We start from the raw sequence: 15,621 nt of genomic DNA, 5'->3' as shown, positions 1-15,621 counted from the left end.
GTTCATGTTTATTTATTTATATAAGTCTCTCCGTCTAATCTAGCTTGATTAATATTGCATCAAATTTTATTATTTACAACTACTACTACTACTCTATTTTTTGAGGACAAATGAAATAATGTTACTTATAGCGTTTAGATTTGTTTCATCATTTATTGCCACTCCAATTTGAAAACCAAGCACTCTGTGACGCACCATGTGATTGGCCCACGAAACCATGCTAAAGCATGTACGTGTGATCATCTTTTTGTAACCCGAATGGACACGGTAGAGTAAGCTCAATGCTTTCTTCCAATTCGTCATTTAATCAAGTTTGTCGTGATTAAATAAAATTTAAGTTTTGTATATATAAAGTTTGTAGCTTTTATTTTACCACCACAAAATACACCAACCAAAGTAACAAAAATGCCACATAGCCGATTTATTACTATACTAGATTGCACTATCTATATAAGTAGTACATTTAAATTTAATGCCACGTATATATATTGAAACTAAATTATGGTTGTAGGCAATCAAGAGGTGGGCTTGCAACATTACTAGCAAATCCACGAACATTCATGCAAGCCGAACGGGCTTGGCCCCCATCGATTGGTTTTATGTCCACTCCGTTCACTATAATGTTTGTGCACGGAACGGCGGTGCTGCAACGGAAGGCGATCATCTCCCTCTTCGTCGTCGACGTCCCCGTGAGTCCAGTAAATCTGATATCGCTCACTTGAACGGCCGATGTCTGATTAATCAATCAACAATGTAAAAATACTGAAATCGAACTGAAACGAGCTTTAAGATAAATTGCTTACGCTTTCAAGACATATTTTCTTGTTAGGGCAGTAGAATTGGTCGATGAATGCAACAGGATTTTTAACCATTGTGAAGAATATATTTGTGAAGTTGATATTCCTTGCAAATCCAGAGCCTCCCTATATTAGGACACCACAAATAATTGAACACATCAATGACTATATTATTATACTGCATAGGAAACATATGTAAGCTTAGCAATGCAATGACTTTGTGATAGTTTTAGCTTAGTAAATCATTAATATATTAATCATCAAAGGCTTACCCAAATCCAACCTAAAATCAGCGTGTCCTTGGTCAAGTCGATCGACTAGGGCACAAACATGATAATGCTTGACATTAGTACCCACTCGTGTCAATCCGATAAGGACACGAACACGATAATATTTGATAATATTTTGAGTGTGTGTTCATGTCATATTTTCGTGTTTAGGCTTGTGAAGCTTAATAAATCCTATTTATAGAGCTTGAATAATGTACTAACAATTTTTCGACTAAAGTAAATCACAAACTTATACTCCTACTATCATCAAAATTAATCCATGACTTTTCTCATTAATTAATGTTCAATTTTACCTGCCATGTCTTGATCCTGATTCCATCATCAGCTCCAGTAATATTGCAATTACTTATGTCAATTGCTTCAACTTCATCACGTCTTCCAAACTCCCCAAGACTTCCAATGCTGCGAAATAATATGATCCATTATTATAATTAAATGTTGAAATTTACACCATTAAATGGTCTGAGCTTATATTCTTCATCAAGAAAAAATAGTTTTTGTTCTAGTATATATTATTGTTAAATTTTATTAATTTCAATAGTAATCTTGTTTAGAATATTTAAAAATGTGCAATTATAGTATATATATTATCAACGTAGTAAAAGTTAAAAAGGGAGAAATGTTTATTAACCTTATACCATGCCCAGGACCACATATTATATCAGATATAATAACTTTTGAAGTACCTCCTTTAATCGCAATACAATCATCACCTAATTTTATGTTTAATTAGATACATACGGAAAAAAAAAAAGAAATATAATATAATATGGAGTACCAATTAAAAATGAAAATAGTTGAATTTTACCAGTCTGCATTGTACAATTACGAATATTAATATTTGTGGAAGATAATAAATCAATCCCATCTGTGTTGGGACTATTTGAAGGGGCAATTATGCGAAGCTTAGAAATCTGTGCATTATCACTCCTAACTATTGCTAGATGGAATTTTGGGCTGTTTATATGCGTCAAGCCCGAGATTCGGAGATTATTGCATAGACTAAATACCATTGCCTGAAAATATTTCGTTAGTGGTTAAATCACAATTTTGAAGGCATATTATGATTTAATTAAGTCGGCCAAAAATTAAATGCAACTTGATATATATAGATATATGACTTACATTTGGTCGATCGTCTACCTGAAAAGAAATGCATGAAAAATGTGTTAAAATAATGGTCATGAGCATTTAAGAGTTAAGACAATAAAGATCCAAGAAATGGAATTTGTGGGTTAGAGTTTGTGTCGTTTGTTATGTGTGCTTCACTTGGATTTTAAGTGAAAGCTAGAATTGACGAGCAAATTACATAGAGCGGTGACAACAAATAGAACATCAAAATTGAATTGACACGGATATGTTTTGATTTATCATTTAGAGCATTGTTTTATTATTGATAACTGAAAATGAAAAGGGAAAACGGATAGATGAGAAATTACCATGCGCCACCATGTAGATCCTTGTCCATCGATTTGCCCTAATCCATATCCCACTACAGAAAGACCATTGACTCCTCGAAATTTCAACCATGTATTTTTGTTTTTATTTTTATCTCCCCATGCTAGTCTTGGTTGAGCAACAATGAATCCTAATATCTGTCACAAACAACACACACATGCTCAAAATGATAAAAATTTAAAAAGATTGGTAAAGAGGATAGAAAAAGTAAGTATTTGTAAATAAAAGAACTTTCATATTTTTCAATTGATATTATTTTAAAATAAAAATCCAGAACAAATGTGAAAAACTAAAATTTCACATCAGTCTACGTCCACTTCAGTTTCAATAATAATAATTCGATTCAAAGCCCTAAAAATATTGAAAATTCACACAAATAGGAATACCTCAAATGTAAGTTTATTGGATTTGCATGGGCCTCCAAACTCTATAGGATAAACCAAATATTTCTTTCGAGTGGGTACACGTAGCTTCACACTCTCAGCTTGTTGATTGCAAGCTGCTGCCCATGCTCCTTCAAAAGCCTGTGTTTATGTTAATCAATTTAAGATATGTTTAGTGGAGTTGAAGAAACTACAATGCATGAATTTTGATAAAATTATAGTATGAAAGTAAAGTTTAATTAAGATTATTACTTTAGTGTCATCTGTCCTTCCGTCACCCACTGCACCAAATGTTGTAACATCAAATTTGATTTCTTGTGCACTACATAATTGCACTCCAAGAATAATTGTCCACAACAAAATTGGAATATATAACAAAATTTCCTACAAAATAATATTTTATCAAAAGTAATACATGGATCAAAGAGGGCTTTATTTAATTTACATGATAATGAAATAATATTGTTTGTTATTATCTACTAAACGAACCAAGATCCAAATATATGGATTATTTAATATGCTTACCATTTTTGGGTGTGTGAGTTGGAGCAGTGGTTGTTGAGAATTTGAGGATCCAAGACCATATATATAGATTGTGAGGATCAATTGAAGGTTAAGATATAATAAAGATATTGTAACATTAATTAGATAGGTAAATTAAATGATTATGTAACATTAATTAGATGAAACAATTCATGGAACCCTGATACGACGGTTTGCTTTGTTAATTGGTCCATGTGTATAATATTTGGATTTAATCAACATATATCAAATGATGCATTTGTAATTTAATACTTCTCGTCTCAAAGTTACTTGAGTAGTATCGATATTTGTTCTCATATTTTATTCTCTTTTCTTGATTTATTTTGATTTAGACTAATCAATTTTCTTAAATATCGTACTTACAACAAACGTTTCTGATAATATGGAACCGAAAAGTAGGATTTATTCAAGCGTAGACATTTTTGACATTAATTAGATATGAAGGTTATATGATAATGTACAAAACTATTAATGCACAAGTCGTAACCATAGGGCGGTTTGATTTGTTGATATGCTAACATTTAAGGAATCAATCAACATATACCAAGTGATACTTTTGAAATTTATTACTAGTATTATTTTCTTTTGTAAAAAATAAACATTTTATTATTATAATTTGGTTACCAAAATGAATGTTTATTTGTTTAAATAAGTCTCTTCGTCTAATCTAGCTTGATTAATATTGCATCAAACTTTATTATTTACTACTACTACTCCATTTTTCAAGGACAAATGCAATAATGTTACTTATAGCGTTTAGATCTGTTTATTCATCTCTTTGTAGCTCAATGCTTTCTTCCAATTTGTTGGTCATTTAATCAAGTTTGTTGTGATTAAATAAAATTTAAGTATTGTATATTTGGTATATATAAAGTTTGTAGCTTTTATTTTACCACCACAAAATACACCAACCAAAGAAACAAAAATGCCACATAGCCCATTTATTACTCTACTAGATTGCACTATCAAGTTTACATTCAATGGCACATATGTATTGAAAGCAAATTCGTGGTTGTAGGCAATCAATAGGTGGACTTGCAACATTACTAGCAATTCCGTGAGCATTCAAGCAAACCGATGAGGCTTGGTCCCCATCGCTTGGTTCTATGTCCACTCCGTCCACTATAATGTTTGTGCACGCAACGGCGGCGCTTCAACGGAAGCTGGCCATCTCCCTATTCGTCATTGAAGTCCCCGAGAGTCCGGTAAATCTGATATCGGTCACTTGAACGGCCAATTCCTGATTAATCAATCAACCACGTGAGAATGTGGAAATCGACTCAAATGAGCTTTTTTTTAAAGATATATTGCTTACACTTTTAGGACATATTTTGCGAACGCAGTAGTCAATAGATATATTCGTGAAGTAGATATTCCTTGCAAATCCAAAGCCTCCCTATATTATGATACCATAAATAATATAGACATCACAATGTCTAGCTTATTATACGTACGTACGAAACATATGTAAGCTTAGACATGCAATATGACTTTGTGAAGTTGATAAATTGTGTGGATTAGGTTGTTATTAGATCGATCCATTAACAATCCAACTTGTTAAGGCCAAACCCAAACATGATTTGCTAAGAAAACCCTTATACTGGACACGAACTCGGTCTGCTACATTCAAATTCAAACACGCCTCAGATACGACATAAACTTGTTACCGACACGTTAATTGTAACATCCCGGACCTGAAATATGCATCTTTTATATATTGTAGTATTATAGATATATTAAATTGATATTATAAAAGGTAAAATTTAGTATATTGTCATAAATATTAAGTATTTAATTTGTGCATGTGTAATAAGTGTGCAAGGAAATATTTTTGGTGTATGAAAAATATATAGTATAATGGTAGGATCCTAAATGAAGAGTATATAAATAAAGGAAAGTGAGTATAGTTTGAGTATAAATATTGTTGCATGCACGTGTTCACTATTTCATAGTGACACCAATATTATGTGACAAATGTCAATTAGGAAAACAAAGTAACATGCATATGTGCCATATATTCAAATAATTTAATAATGTATAGTAAGGAATAGCTATACTTTAATATTGATACTTAGCCACTTCAATTTGATAGGGAGTACATATTTACGTAGAGTCAGTGGGGAAAGGATGAGAGAATAGAAGAGTTAGGAATAAAATTGAGGGATGAAAAAAGAATAAAAAATAGTTTATGTTCCCTCCGACTATACAGAGTGGCAGAGAAGAAGGAAATTTTGGGTGATTGATTACTCGTTGTCATCAGTTTGTCATTTGTGTATAAATAACACTTTTAATTTTACATATTTTATGTGATTAATTATTCGGAGTGAATATTTGAATCATATGATGTGAGCTTAAAATGGTTATGTGTTACCCCCTCCGTCCTGCTTAAGATGACACGTTTTCCTTTTTAGTTTGTCACAACTAAGATGACACATTTCTTTTTTTGGAAACCTTCTCTCTCCAATTAATACACCCAACCACTTTTTCTCACTCCTATTAAAATATTCATCTTTCTTTCTCTCTCTATTTTAATACTTATATCCACCTTTTCTCTCTCCAAGTAAACACTTTAACCAATAACTCCTAAAATCCTGTGCCGGCTAAGGAATGCGTCATCTTAGCCGGGACGGAGGGAGTATTTGATATTGATGGTGGAATATTGAATATGTGAGTGGTGCTATGGATATATTTTTTTTTAGCATTAGAATTATTTGCATCATTGGATTAAAGAGGATATGTGTCAGTCTTGTCCTGGGTTCTACGGGTCATATTCAATGATAAAGGACCTACGGGTCAAAGAAAATGTGCAAAGAGGGGCCTTCGTGGAAAGGTCAAAATGCAAAGAGGGCTTCGTGGAAAGGTCAAATAATTAAAAGGGACCTTCGGGTCGCATACAATGGAAATTTCGGGCAGATAACAAGCTTGAATTGTCACAAAATAATAAAAAGAACGGAGAGGCATATGCATATGAATATTAAAGTGTTTATGACATTTTATTACTTTTGGTGATATATGTTGGTGAAAGAACATGTTTGATATTTGTGTGTGAAACTAAAGGGAAGGTTTATACGTACTGAGTTGTGGCTCATATAAACCATTAATATTTTTCAGGAATAAGATATCAGTAAATCTTTTGGGTTGACGTGGGTCATAGGAACTCCATACGTTATCAGGGTCGGCGGCTGATGCGTTTTGGCAACCTTCTCCTACTCATCATTTTTGCATGACATTAAATGTGTAGTATATAGAGTGGTGAGGGTCCCACTACAGTTTAGAATGTTTTGAAATATGTACTTGATATATATTGATTTTTGAAATTTTATAATGTGTTTTTTATTTATTTGAAGTATGGTTATTTATTTTAAATTTTGAATTTATTTACTATAAGTAGCTATGTCAGATAGGGTTGGGTGTGACATTAATAACATGATAACAACAAGAACTTAGCGCGACATGATAACGACACTAATAAACTAAGACAACATATGAAAAGTGAGAATATAATAGCTCCATTATTAAGCTACAAATTTTTTTTTAAAAAAACAAAGAATTAAAATAAATAAAATAATAAAATAATAATATTAATTATTAAAGGGTTACCTGAGCCCGATCCAAACCCAACCTGAAAACATCGTGTCCTTGTCGGGTTGTCCTGGCGAGGACACAGACATGATAATACTTTGACACTAATCCATTAATTTCGCGTGAGCCCTAACACATCTTATTTATATAGAGCTTGAATGATGTAGTAATAATTTTTTTGACTGAAACTGAATCACAAACTTATATCATCAAAATTAATCTATGTATTTTCTTGTTAATTAATGTTCAATTTTAATTACCTGTCATGTCTTGATCCTGATCCCCGCCTCAGTTCCAGTAATATTACAATTACTTATATTTATTGTTCCAACTTCATCATGGTTTTCATTCTCCCCTAGACTTCCAATGCTGCGAAATAATAGGATCCATTATTATAATTAAATGTTAAAATTTACCCTATTAAATGTTCGAGCCTGTATTTTTCATCAAGAAAAATTAAATGTTAACCCAGTATTATTGTTAAAATTTATTAATTTCAATAGTAATCTTGTTTGGAATTTTAAAAAATATTCCATTATAGTTATTATGATTTGAACGAAGATTCAATAAAATTATCAACGTAGTATAAGTTAAAATAGGAGTAACTTTTACTAACCTTATACCGTGTCCAGGGCCACATACTATTTCAGATATATTAACATTCGAAGTGCCTCCTTTAATCGCAATACAATCATCACCTAATTTTATGTTTGGATATACATTAGAAGAAAAAAAATCTAACTTATACTCCAATCATAAAGAATTTACCTAAAAATAGTTGAAATCTACCAGTTTCGATTGTACAATTGTGAATATTAATATTATTGGAAAATAATTCCCATTTGTGTTGAGACTATTTGAAGGGTCAATCATGTGAAGTTGTGAACCTTAGAAATCTCTGCATTACTACTATTAGCTATTGCTAGATTGAATCTTGGACTGTTTATATGCGTCAATCCCATGATTTGGACATTATTGCATAGAACAAATAACATTGCCCGAAAATATTTCATTAGTGGTTAAATCACAATTTTGATGGCATATTATGATTTAATATTGTTTGCCCAAAATAAAATGCAACTTGATATATAAATGTAGGGCTTACATTTGGTCGAGGGTTGTCTACTTGAAAAAAATGCAAGAAAAATGTGTTAAAAGAATGGTCATGAGCATTTAAGACAATAAAGATACAATACGGAATTTGTGGGTTAGAGTTTGTGTCATTTGTCATGCGTGCTTCACTTGGATTTCAATTGAAAGCTAGAAACTGATTAGCAAATTACACCAAGAGTAGTGACAATACAAATAGTAGTAGAACAAATACAACATCAAAATTGAACTAAAAGAACGATACGTACAAAACTTAACAAGCAAAAAAAATCTAACATACAACATCACAACACAATAATGTCAGACACACAAATGTATCGATCTTGCAACATATAACAAACTCAGCCAACAACGGTATTGCCGCTTTTCGCTAGCAACGGATGTCGGACGAAGAGCGGAGCTTCTGCAACGTGCGGTCGGCAGCAACTCCAAATGCCGAAATAATTTAGTGAAGTTATTTTCGGCCCTCATGGACCAGCATGGGGTGTATTGACGCCCGACCCCACCTAAATCCGTCCTTGGTTTCAGAAAGGACAAGGATATGTGTTGATTTATAACTTAGAGCATTTTTGCATTATTGGTAACATAAGCAATGAGATGAATGAGAACTTACCATGGTTATGTCCCACCATGTATCTCCATGACCATCAAGTGTCCCTAATTCAGTTCCCACTACAACAAGACCATCGACTCCTTGAAACTTCAACCATGCTTGTTTATTTTTATATTGATCTACCCATGCTAGTTTTGGCTGAGCAACAATGGTTCCTAATATCTGTCACCACCAGGCAACACACACATGCTCAAATTATAGAAATTTAAAATGATTGTGTGAAGATAAAAAAAAATTGTGCATAATGAAAGGAAACTAAAGAGAAAGAGAAAAATTTACCATAAAAAGTAAATACTGGTAAATACAAGAACTTTCAGTATTTTTTAATTTGTTTTATTTTAACAATAATTCAGTTCAATAGTACATAAAATTGTAAATACATTATAAATACCTCAAATGTAATGCTACCGGATTTACATGGGCCTCCAAACTCAATAGGAAATATCAAAAAAATCTTTTCTTCGGGTACACTTATTTTAACCTCTCAGCTTCTTGATTGCAAGCTGTTTCCCATGTTACTTGAAAAGCCTGCATTTAATTTAATCGATGTTTCGTATTCGTATTTGTAAAATTACGATTAATATGCTTGTTTAGTGGAGTTGAAGAAACAACTATTGCAAGAATTTTAATAAAATTTGTAAAAGTAAAGTTTAATGATATTACGTTAGTATCATCTGTTATATTGTCCCCCACTGCCCCAAACGTTGTAACATCAAATGTGGTTTCTTGGGCACTAGATAATTGCAATCCAAGAATGATTGTCCACAACAAAATTGGAATATATGAGAAAACTTCATGCAAAATAGCATGAAATGATATTGTTCGTTATTAGAGTGTCCACAATAAGGCGGAACAACCAATAAGGCGGAACAACCACGCCACAGCCCCAAAAAACTTGTCCGTCTAGTCAGCACAACCACAAAAACTTGTCCAGCCATACCACAACCACAAATTAATTATTTTATCAATTGTTGGTATATTAATTAATTGGACAAAAATGAGGAATAGGTTGTATTTATATAAATAAATTAAGAAAAAAAACCGGAAAAGCGGCGTTCAATAGGCTGCCGCGGTGTCGCCGCTAGCTCCGTCCTCCCTCCCCCCACCACGACCCCGCCGCGGCGTCATATTGTGATCACTCTTAGTACTAAATAAAGCAAGAACCAAATATATAGATTATTTGACATGCTTACCATTTTTTGGTGCGTGAGTTTGAGTAGTGGATCATTAATAATTTGAGGACCGTATATATAGATTGTGAGGATCTATTGATGGTTAAGATATAAAGATAGGGGTGCGTTAAAATGACAACACTCTTAAAATGACACTGTGACACCACGCTAGATTGCAATATTATATATGCTAGACTGCAATAGTATAAACGCTAGACAACAATCTACAACAATCTATAGATTGCAGTCTAGCGTATTGGATATTGCAGGTCGCGTCACCTTGCAATCTAGAGTATTGGATATTGCAGTCTAGAGTATTGGATGTTGCGGTCCGCGTAAATTTATCCTTGCGAATTTTTTATGATTGCCACATGGCAGCTGATTATTCGTTCACGTGTACAAATAATTGGCTAGGAATAGTGATATGGTGTTATTTTAAGATGAGTTGTCATTTTAACACGTCCATATAAAGATATTGTATATCTAATAGATTGGCAAATTAAATTATGCTGCAACATAATTAGACATGAAAGTTTTTATGTTACTTTGTGTACAAAACAATTAATTGAATTATACAACGGGTTGTTTTGTAGATTCATCCATGTGTATAATTTGTGGATTTAATCAACATGCATCAAATGATGCATTTCTAATCTAATATACTTACTACTTTTTTTTCTAAGTTATTTGAGTCTTATTATATTTTGAATTATCCTAAATTATTTGAGTAATTTCTCTTTATAGTAAAAAAACAATACAGCTACTCTCATTTTCTTTATTATTTTTCTATTTTACTTTCTTATTTTCCTTATTGTATTTTATTCTCTCTTATTTAATTTTATTTATTATCGAATATAATTTTCTTAAATTTGTATTTAAAGAAATGACTCAAATAACATTTAAAAGACACCATAGTATTTACCTTTGTGGAATTAGTTAGATATGAAACTTAAATGATAGTAGTAGTATTTACAAGACTATTTAATGGACAAGTTAAAACCAATGGACTGTTTGACTTTTTGGATTTGGAACATACGACTTTGCAATTTATCTATGTTTTCCTAAAAAAAGTCATTTTTTTTTTAAATTTGATATATTTATCGTCATTAATTTTATTTATTTATAATAAGCTTCTTTTACTAATTTATATTATTTACTATTAAAGCTATTATTTGTAAATATAGTTAGCAGTGTTTTGTGATTAGTGTTTAAATTTGTGTCTCTAGTCATGAACCACAGACTTTCTAATTTATCTTTATTGTTTATTTATTTATTTTGATGAATTCGGTATTGTTACACAATACGATCAATAGACTTTTTTTTTATTGGCCACTGGTGTACTGAACCTGCTTTCGACAGAATTCAACTAATCATGTTCGACCGGATTTGTGAATTAAGGCCGAAAGTCTCCTAGCAAGTGATGTCGGTACGATCAATAGACTTTCTGATTATTCTTTATTATTTATTTATTTTGGTGAACTAAGTCTCGTTACACGGTTTTAGTTCTTTATAAACTTTTTAATTTCTCTTTATTATTTAATTATTTATTTTGGTGAATTAAATATTGTAACTTGTCAATGCATATTATTATTCTTCATTGTAACTTACGAGAGGAAAAAAATGAAAATATGAAAGAGATGCAGTTGTAGAAGACAAAAAGCCAAATTTATATATATATTCACCTTCATTTAAATTAATATATACAATGGAGACTAATATTTCTACTAATTTTTTTTCACTTATTTCTATTAATAGTATTTCTTAAAATTTGCTAACAAGTAAGACTCTTAACGATGGATGGAGCTAATAGATAACATCAAAGTACTCAACATGGCCATATATCATTATACGAAATTTGGTATTTTCAAGATATAATCATGCAATTCGTAACGAGTAGAGTAGTACTACCCTTTTATAGATGGGAAATGCTATGTGGCCACATTATGGCCAGCCATAAACTGGTTTAATAGATAAAAAAACCGGTTAGTTTATAAGTTCCGGTTCAACTCAAATGATTCTTACTCTTATGCCCCTGTAGTATTTAGCTGGATAAATTGCACTTTAAATTTATATTCCTATTTTATCCCGCCAGCTTGCTCACAAAAGGGGCGCTTCTTTTTTTTTTTCATTTTCAAATTCCCACGCCCTTCCCATTGTATTTCTTCCCTCTGTTTCTTTTTTTCATTTTCAAATTCTCTCTCATCCCTTAGCTTCTATCCCCATCCCACATATTCCTTCCCTCTCAAATCTCCCTTTACTTTTTCTATTTTCTGTAAAACTAAAATTTCCAAATTTAATATAGGAGTAAATATCAATTGAAATGAGTGTATCAAATTAATCTAATATTTGATTAAGTTATTAAATCTAAAATTTTATTCAGTTAATCTTAACATTCATTGATACAACGGGGTATAAGATAACTTGAATCTATGATGAAACCAAATGTTCATATGAATTTAATGTTTAACTTATTCAGTTACATAACTTAAATCTAATAGTAATGCTAAACATAATTGTTTGATTTAATAAATTATTCAACTAAATATAATATTTAATTAAATAATTCAACTGAATGGAAGATTAAAGTGTCTTCAATTGTTAAATTATTCTAATAGTCAATTTAATTGTTCGATTGAATCTAAATTCAATTAATTACTGAATTTTTCTCGTCCAAGAATTGAATCTAATATTCGTATGGGTTTTTAAATTGAGTATATAAAACAAAGTTTAGACAAGCCTAAAACCAATTAAAGAAGGATTTGATCAATTATATAGTATTATAATACTAATTATGAACTATATTCTTTCACGGGGTTTATTCATAATGAAAATGTAGACAACAAATAGAATATAAAAAATATTATAAGAAAATAAATAGATCAATTAATAAAATAGTTTTTCCAAACTATTTAATCAGTCAAAACATTATATTGATATTAGTTGTGGGTTAGATAGCATTTAAGGTGTGATTATCATTTATAGAATAGATAGATTAACTATTTAATTATTCTTATCCAACAATTTAATTTACAAAAACTTATAATGAAATTTAAAGTTTGATTACATTATAATTAAAGGTGGTTCAATTTTAATATCTCAATATAGATAGATTAATTATTGAAATTTTCTTGTCCAAGAATTTAATCTAATATTTGATTGGGTTGTTGAATTGCGTACTCCCTCTGTTCTAAGGAAGATGATCCATTTTCTGGATGACTCAGGATTTAATGCCGTTTTATTTTGTGGAGTATGTTATGTGGAGAAAATAAAATAGAGACAAAATTATTTTTATTTTTAGTAATGAGTCATTTTGGGCATAGCAAACCAAAAAGAAAATTTATTATCTTCGGTGGAACGAAAGGATTATAAGATAAAATAAAAGTTTAGACAAGCCTAAGATCAATTAAACATGTGCATAGAGAAGGTAATTTTGCTGCAGACTTTCTCTCCCAATATGCATATAGCTTTGATAAAGGAGTTCATGTTCTTGATGGCCCTCCACCGGGTATGAATGTTTGGCTACTTCATGATAGATTAGGTGTTTCTTATTTGCGATAGTTTCTTGAGTTTTCTGGGTTGTGCCCAGCTTTCTTTACCAAAAAAAAAAAGAAAATTTGAATGTTGTTAATTTTTTATATTAGAAAATAAATAGATCAATTATGAAATTATTCTCGCCGAACATATTGATAATATAACATTTTTGAATGTGATTAAGTTAATATTTTTACAAAACATATAGATTAACCATTGAATTATTCTTATCCATCTATTTAACTTAGTAAAAGTTTATAATGAGATTAAAATTTGATTAAATTAGTAATTTAAAGGTGGTTCAATTCAAATATCACAAACTAGATTAGATTAATTATTGAATTTTTCTTATCTAAGAATTGAATCAATTCACTTAGGCCTGCTTAACCGGTTCTCCGGTTCTCGGGTACCCAGAATCGGAACCGGAACTGATCGGGTAATCGAAGAACCGGACCCGGAGAATCCGGTTCCGGTTCCGGTACCGGTTCTAATGTTTTCATAAATTCCGGTTCCGGTTCTACCCGAAACCGACCGGTTCTTACCCGGAACCGAATAATATATATTAAATTTAATTTTTTTTTATTAAAATTGAAGTATAGTAATTAATGGTAATTCATTTATTATTATCAAGGTTGGTTTAGATTCTTTAGTTTTACTGAATGTATTCCTTTGCTACTTTGATATTGCTTAAAATAAATGCTACTCTTGGTTTGACAATATAATTTTTCAATTTATGTGTTTGGATAATTATTTACCATTATAATTTGAGTGCCTTAAACAAAAATAATTTTAACAGATCATGAAAGCTCTGAGAGGAGTCAAGGTGGAGGTTACTAATCGAGGAAACATGCGAAAGAATATACCGTAACTCTGGTTTGACATCACAGACAACTCGTGGGCTAACGTGAGAATCAAATTTCTTGATACTAAGTGGAGATAATGTAATTTTTGTTATATATAAGTTAAATCTAGTTTGGTGTCAGATTAAAATTAGGTAAATAATAAACAACTTTTCGTTAATTAGTATACTTAAATCAAAATTAAAACTACAAATCGGTTCCGGTTCGGAACCGGTACCGGCCGGTTCTTACCCGGTCGGTTCCAAACCGGAACCGTCCGGTTCCGGTTCCGAGATTCATGAGATTTTGCAACCGGGTACCCGGTCAACCGGACCGGGTAGAACCGGAACCGGCCGAATAAGCAGGCCTAAATTCACTTGTTCAATTTAATCTAAAATTATTTAAGAAATTTAAATATTCAATTTTATCTAAAATTATTTAAGAAGTTTAAATATTCAATTTAATCTAATATTACTAATAATAAAAACTCTAAACTTTATTCATAATTTTCAATCGAATCAAATAGTATCAATTAGAAACTGTAATTCTTAATCGAGACAAAGTTCATCAATCCAATCTTTCAAGATTGATTTCACATTCAATTGTGAATACCAATTCCTTCTATAGGTAAATTTACAATAAAATAATATTAATTCACATATCAAATATTTGGAGTATTATGCTATAGCAAACAAAATAAAATAAAATAAAATAAAATAGTTACAATTAAGAATATTATATTTTATTCTAAGACTACTCACTTCTAAACTAAAATTTTATTTTTTTAATATTCTAATTTTGAGCTTATCATTCATTATTTATTCTATGAATACTCATTCCGAATTAAGAACATTATTTTTTGTATTCTATTTATTGTTTACATTTTCATTATGAACTATTCTTTTCGGGGTTTACGCATATTTTTTTTAATTCATCCATAATTTTTTTGTCAAACTGATTGTACCATAATTAAGGTTTATTAGGACGTGTAATGCCATGTACTGATGTACATGAGAGAATCACATTTCCATGGATTAAATTTCACTAAAGTGGTATACTATAATACGCCTTTATACTTATATTAATGTATGAACAATCAATTAATTATGGCTTCTTAGATTCAAATTCCAAGAGGCTATTAAATACGTATCTTTAATTCAAAATTTGAAACATATAAATTCCCTCCATCAGCAAGAAACGAGATAATCAAGGGAACTAGAAAAAACAAAAATAAGATCCAGGATATATATGTAATTTTCATTTATCCACTAACTCTAACTAATATTTTATTCAATAACTAACA

General features: G+C 30.8%; 1 protein-coding gene across 1 annotated transcript; it reads right to left on the bottom strand.

Annotated features, from left to right (window-relative positions):
- Positions 1-499: 499 nt before the first annotated feature.
- LOC125206467 (putative polygalacturonase At3g15720) lies at positions 500-9,714 on the bottom strand. Its single transcript, XM_089061493.1, has 10 exons — positions 9,634-9,714; positions 8,777-8,938; positions 2,932-3,069; positions 2,527-2,682; positions 2,213-2,230; positions 1,896-2,103; positions 1,719-1,800; positions 1,381-1,489; positions 804-923; positions 500-733 (listed from the first exon to the last, which is right to left on the bottom strand). Exons 1-10 carry the CDS (start codon positions 9,712-9,714, stop codon positions 500-502), a joined length of 1,308 nt encoding a protein of 435 aa, XP_088917619.1.
- Between the last annotated feature and the right edge of the window lie 5,907 nt (positions 9,715-15,621).

This window comes from Salvia hispanica, chromosome 6 (genome assembly GCF_029641045.1).
Source record: "Salvia hispanica isolate PSC_SH4W2 chromosome 6, Shi_PSC_v1, whole genome shotgun sequence".
In the NCBI taxonomy this organism is placed as follows: Eukaryota; Viridiplantae; Streptophyta; class Magnoliopsida; order Lamiales; family Lamiaceae; genus Salvia; species Salvia hispanica.
Note: the sequence above shows the minus strand (reverse complement) of the source record. Positions and strands in the feature narration are given on the sequence as shown.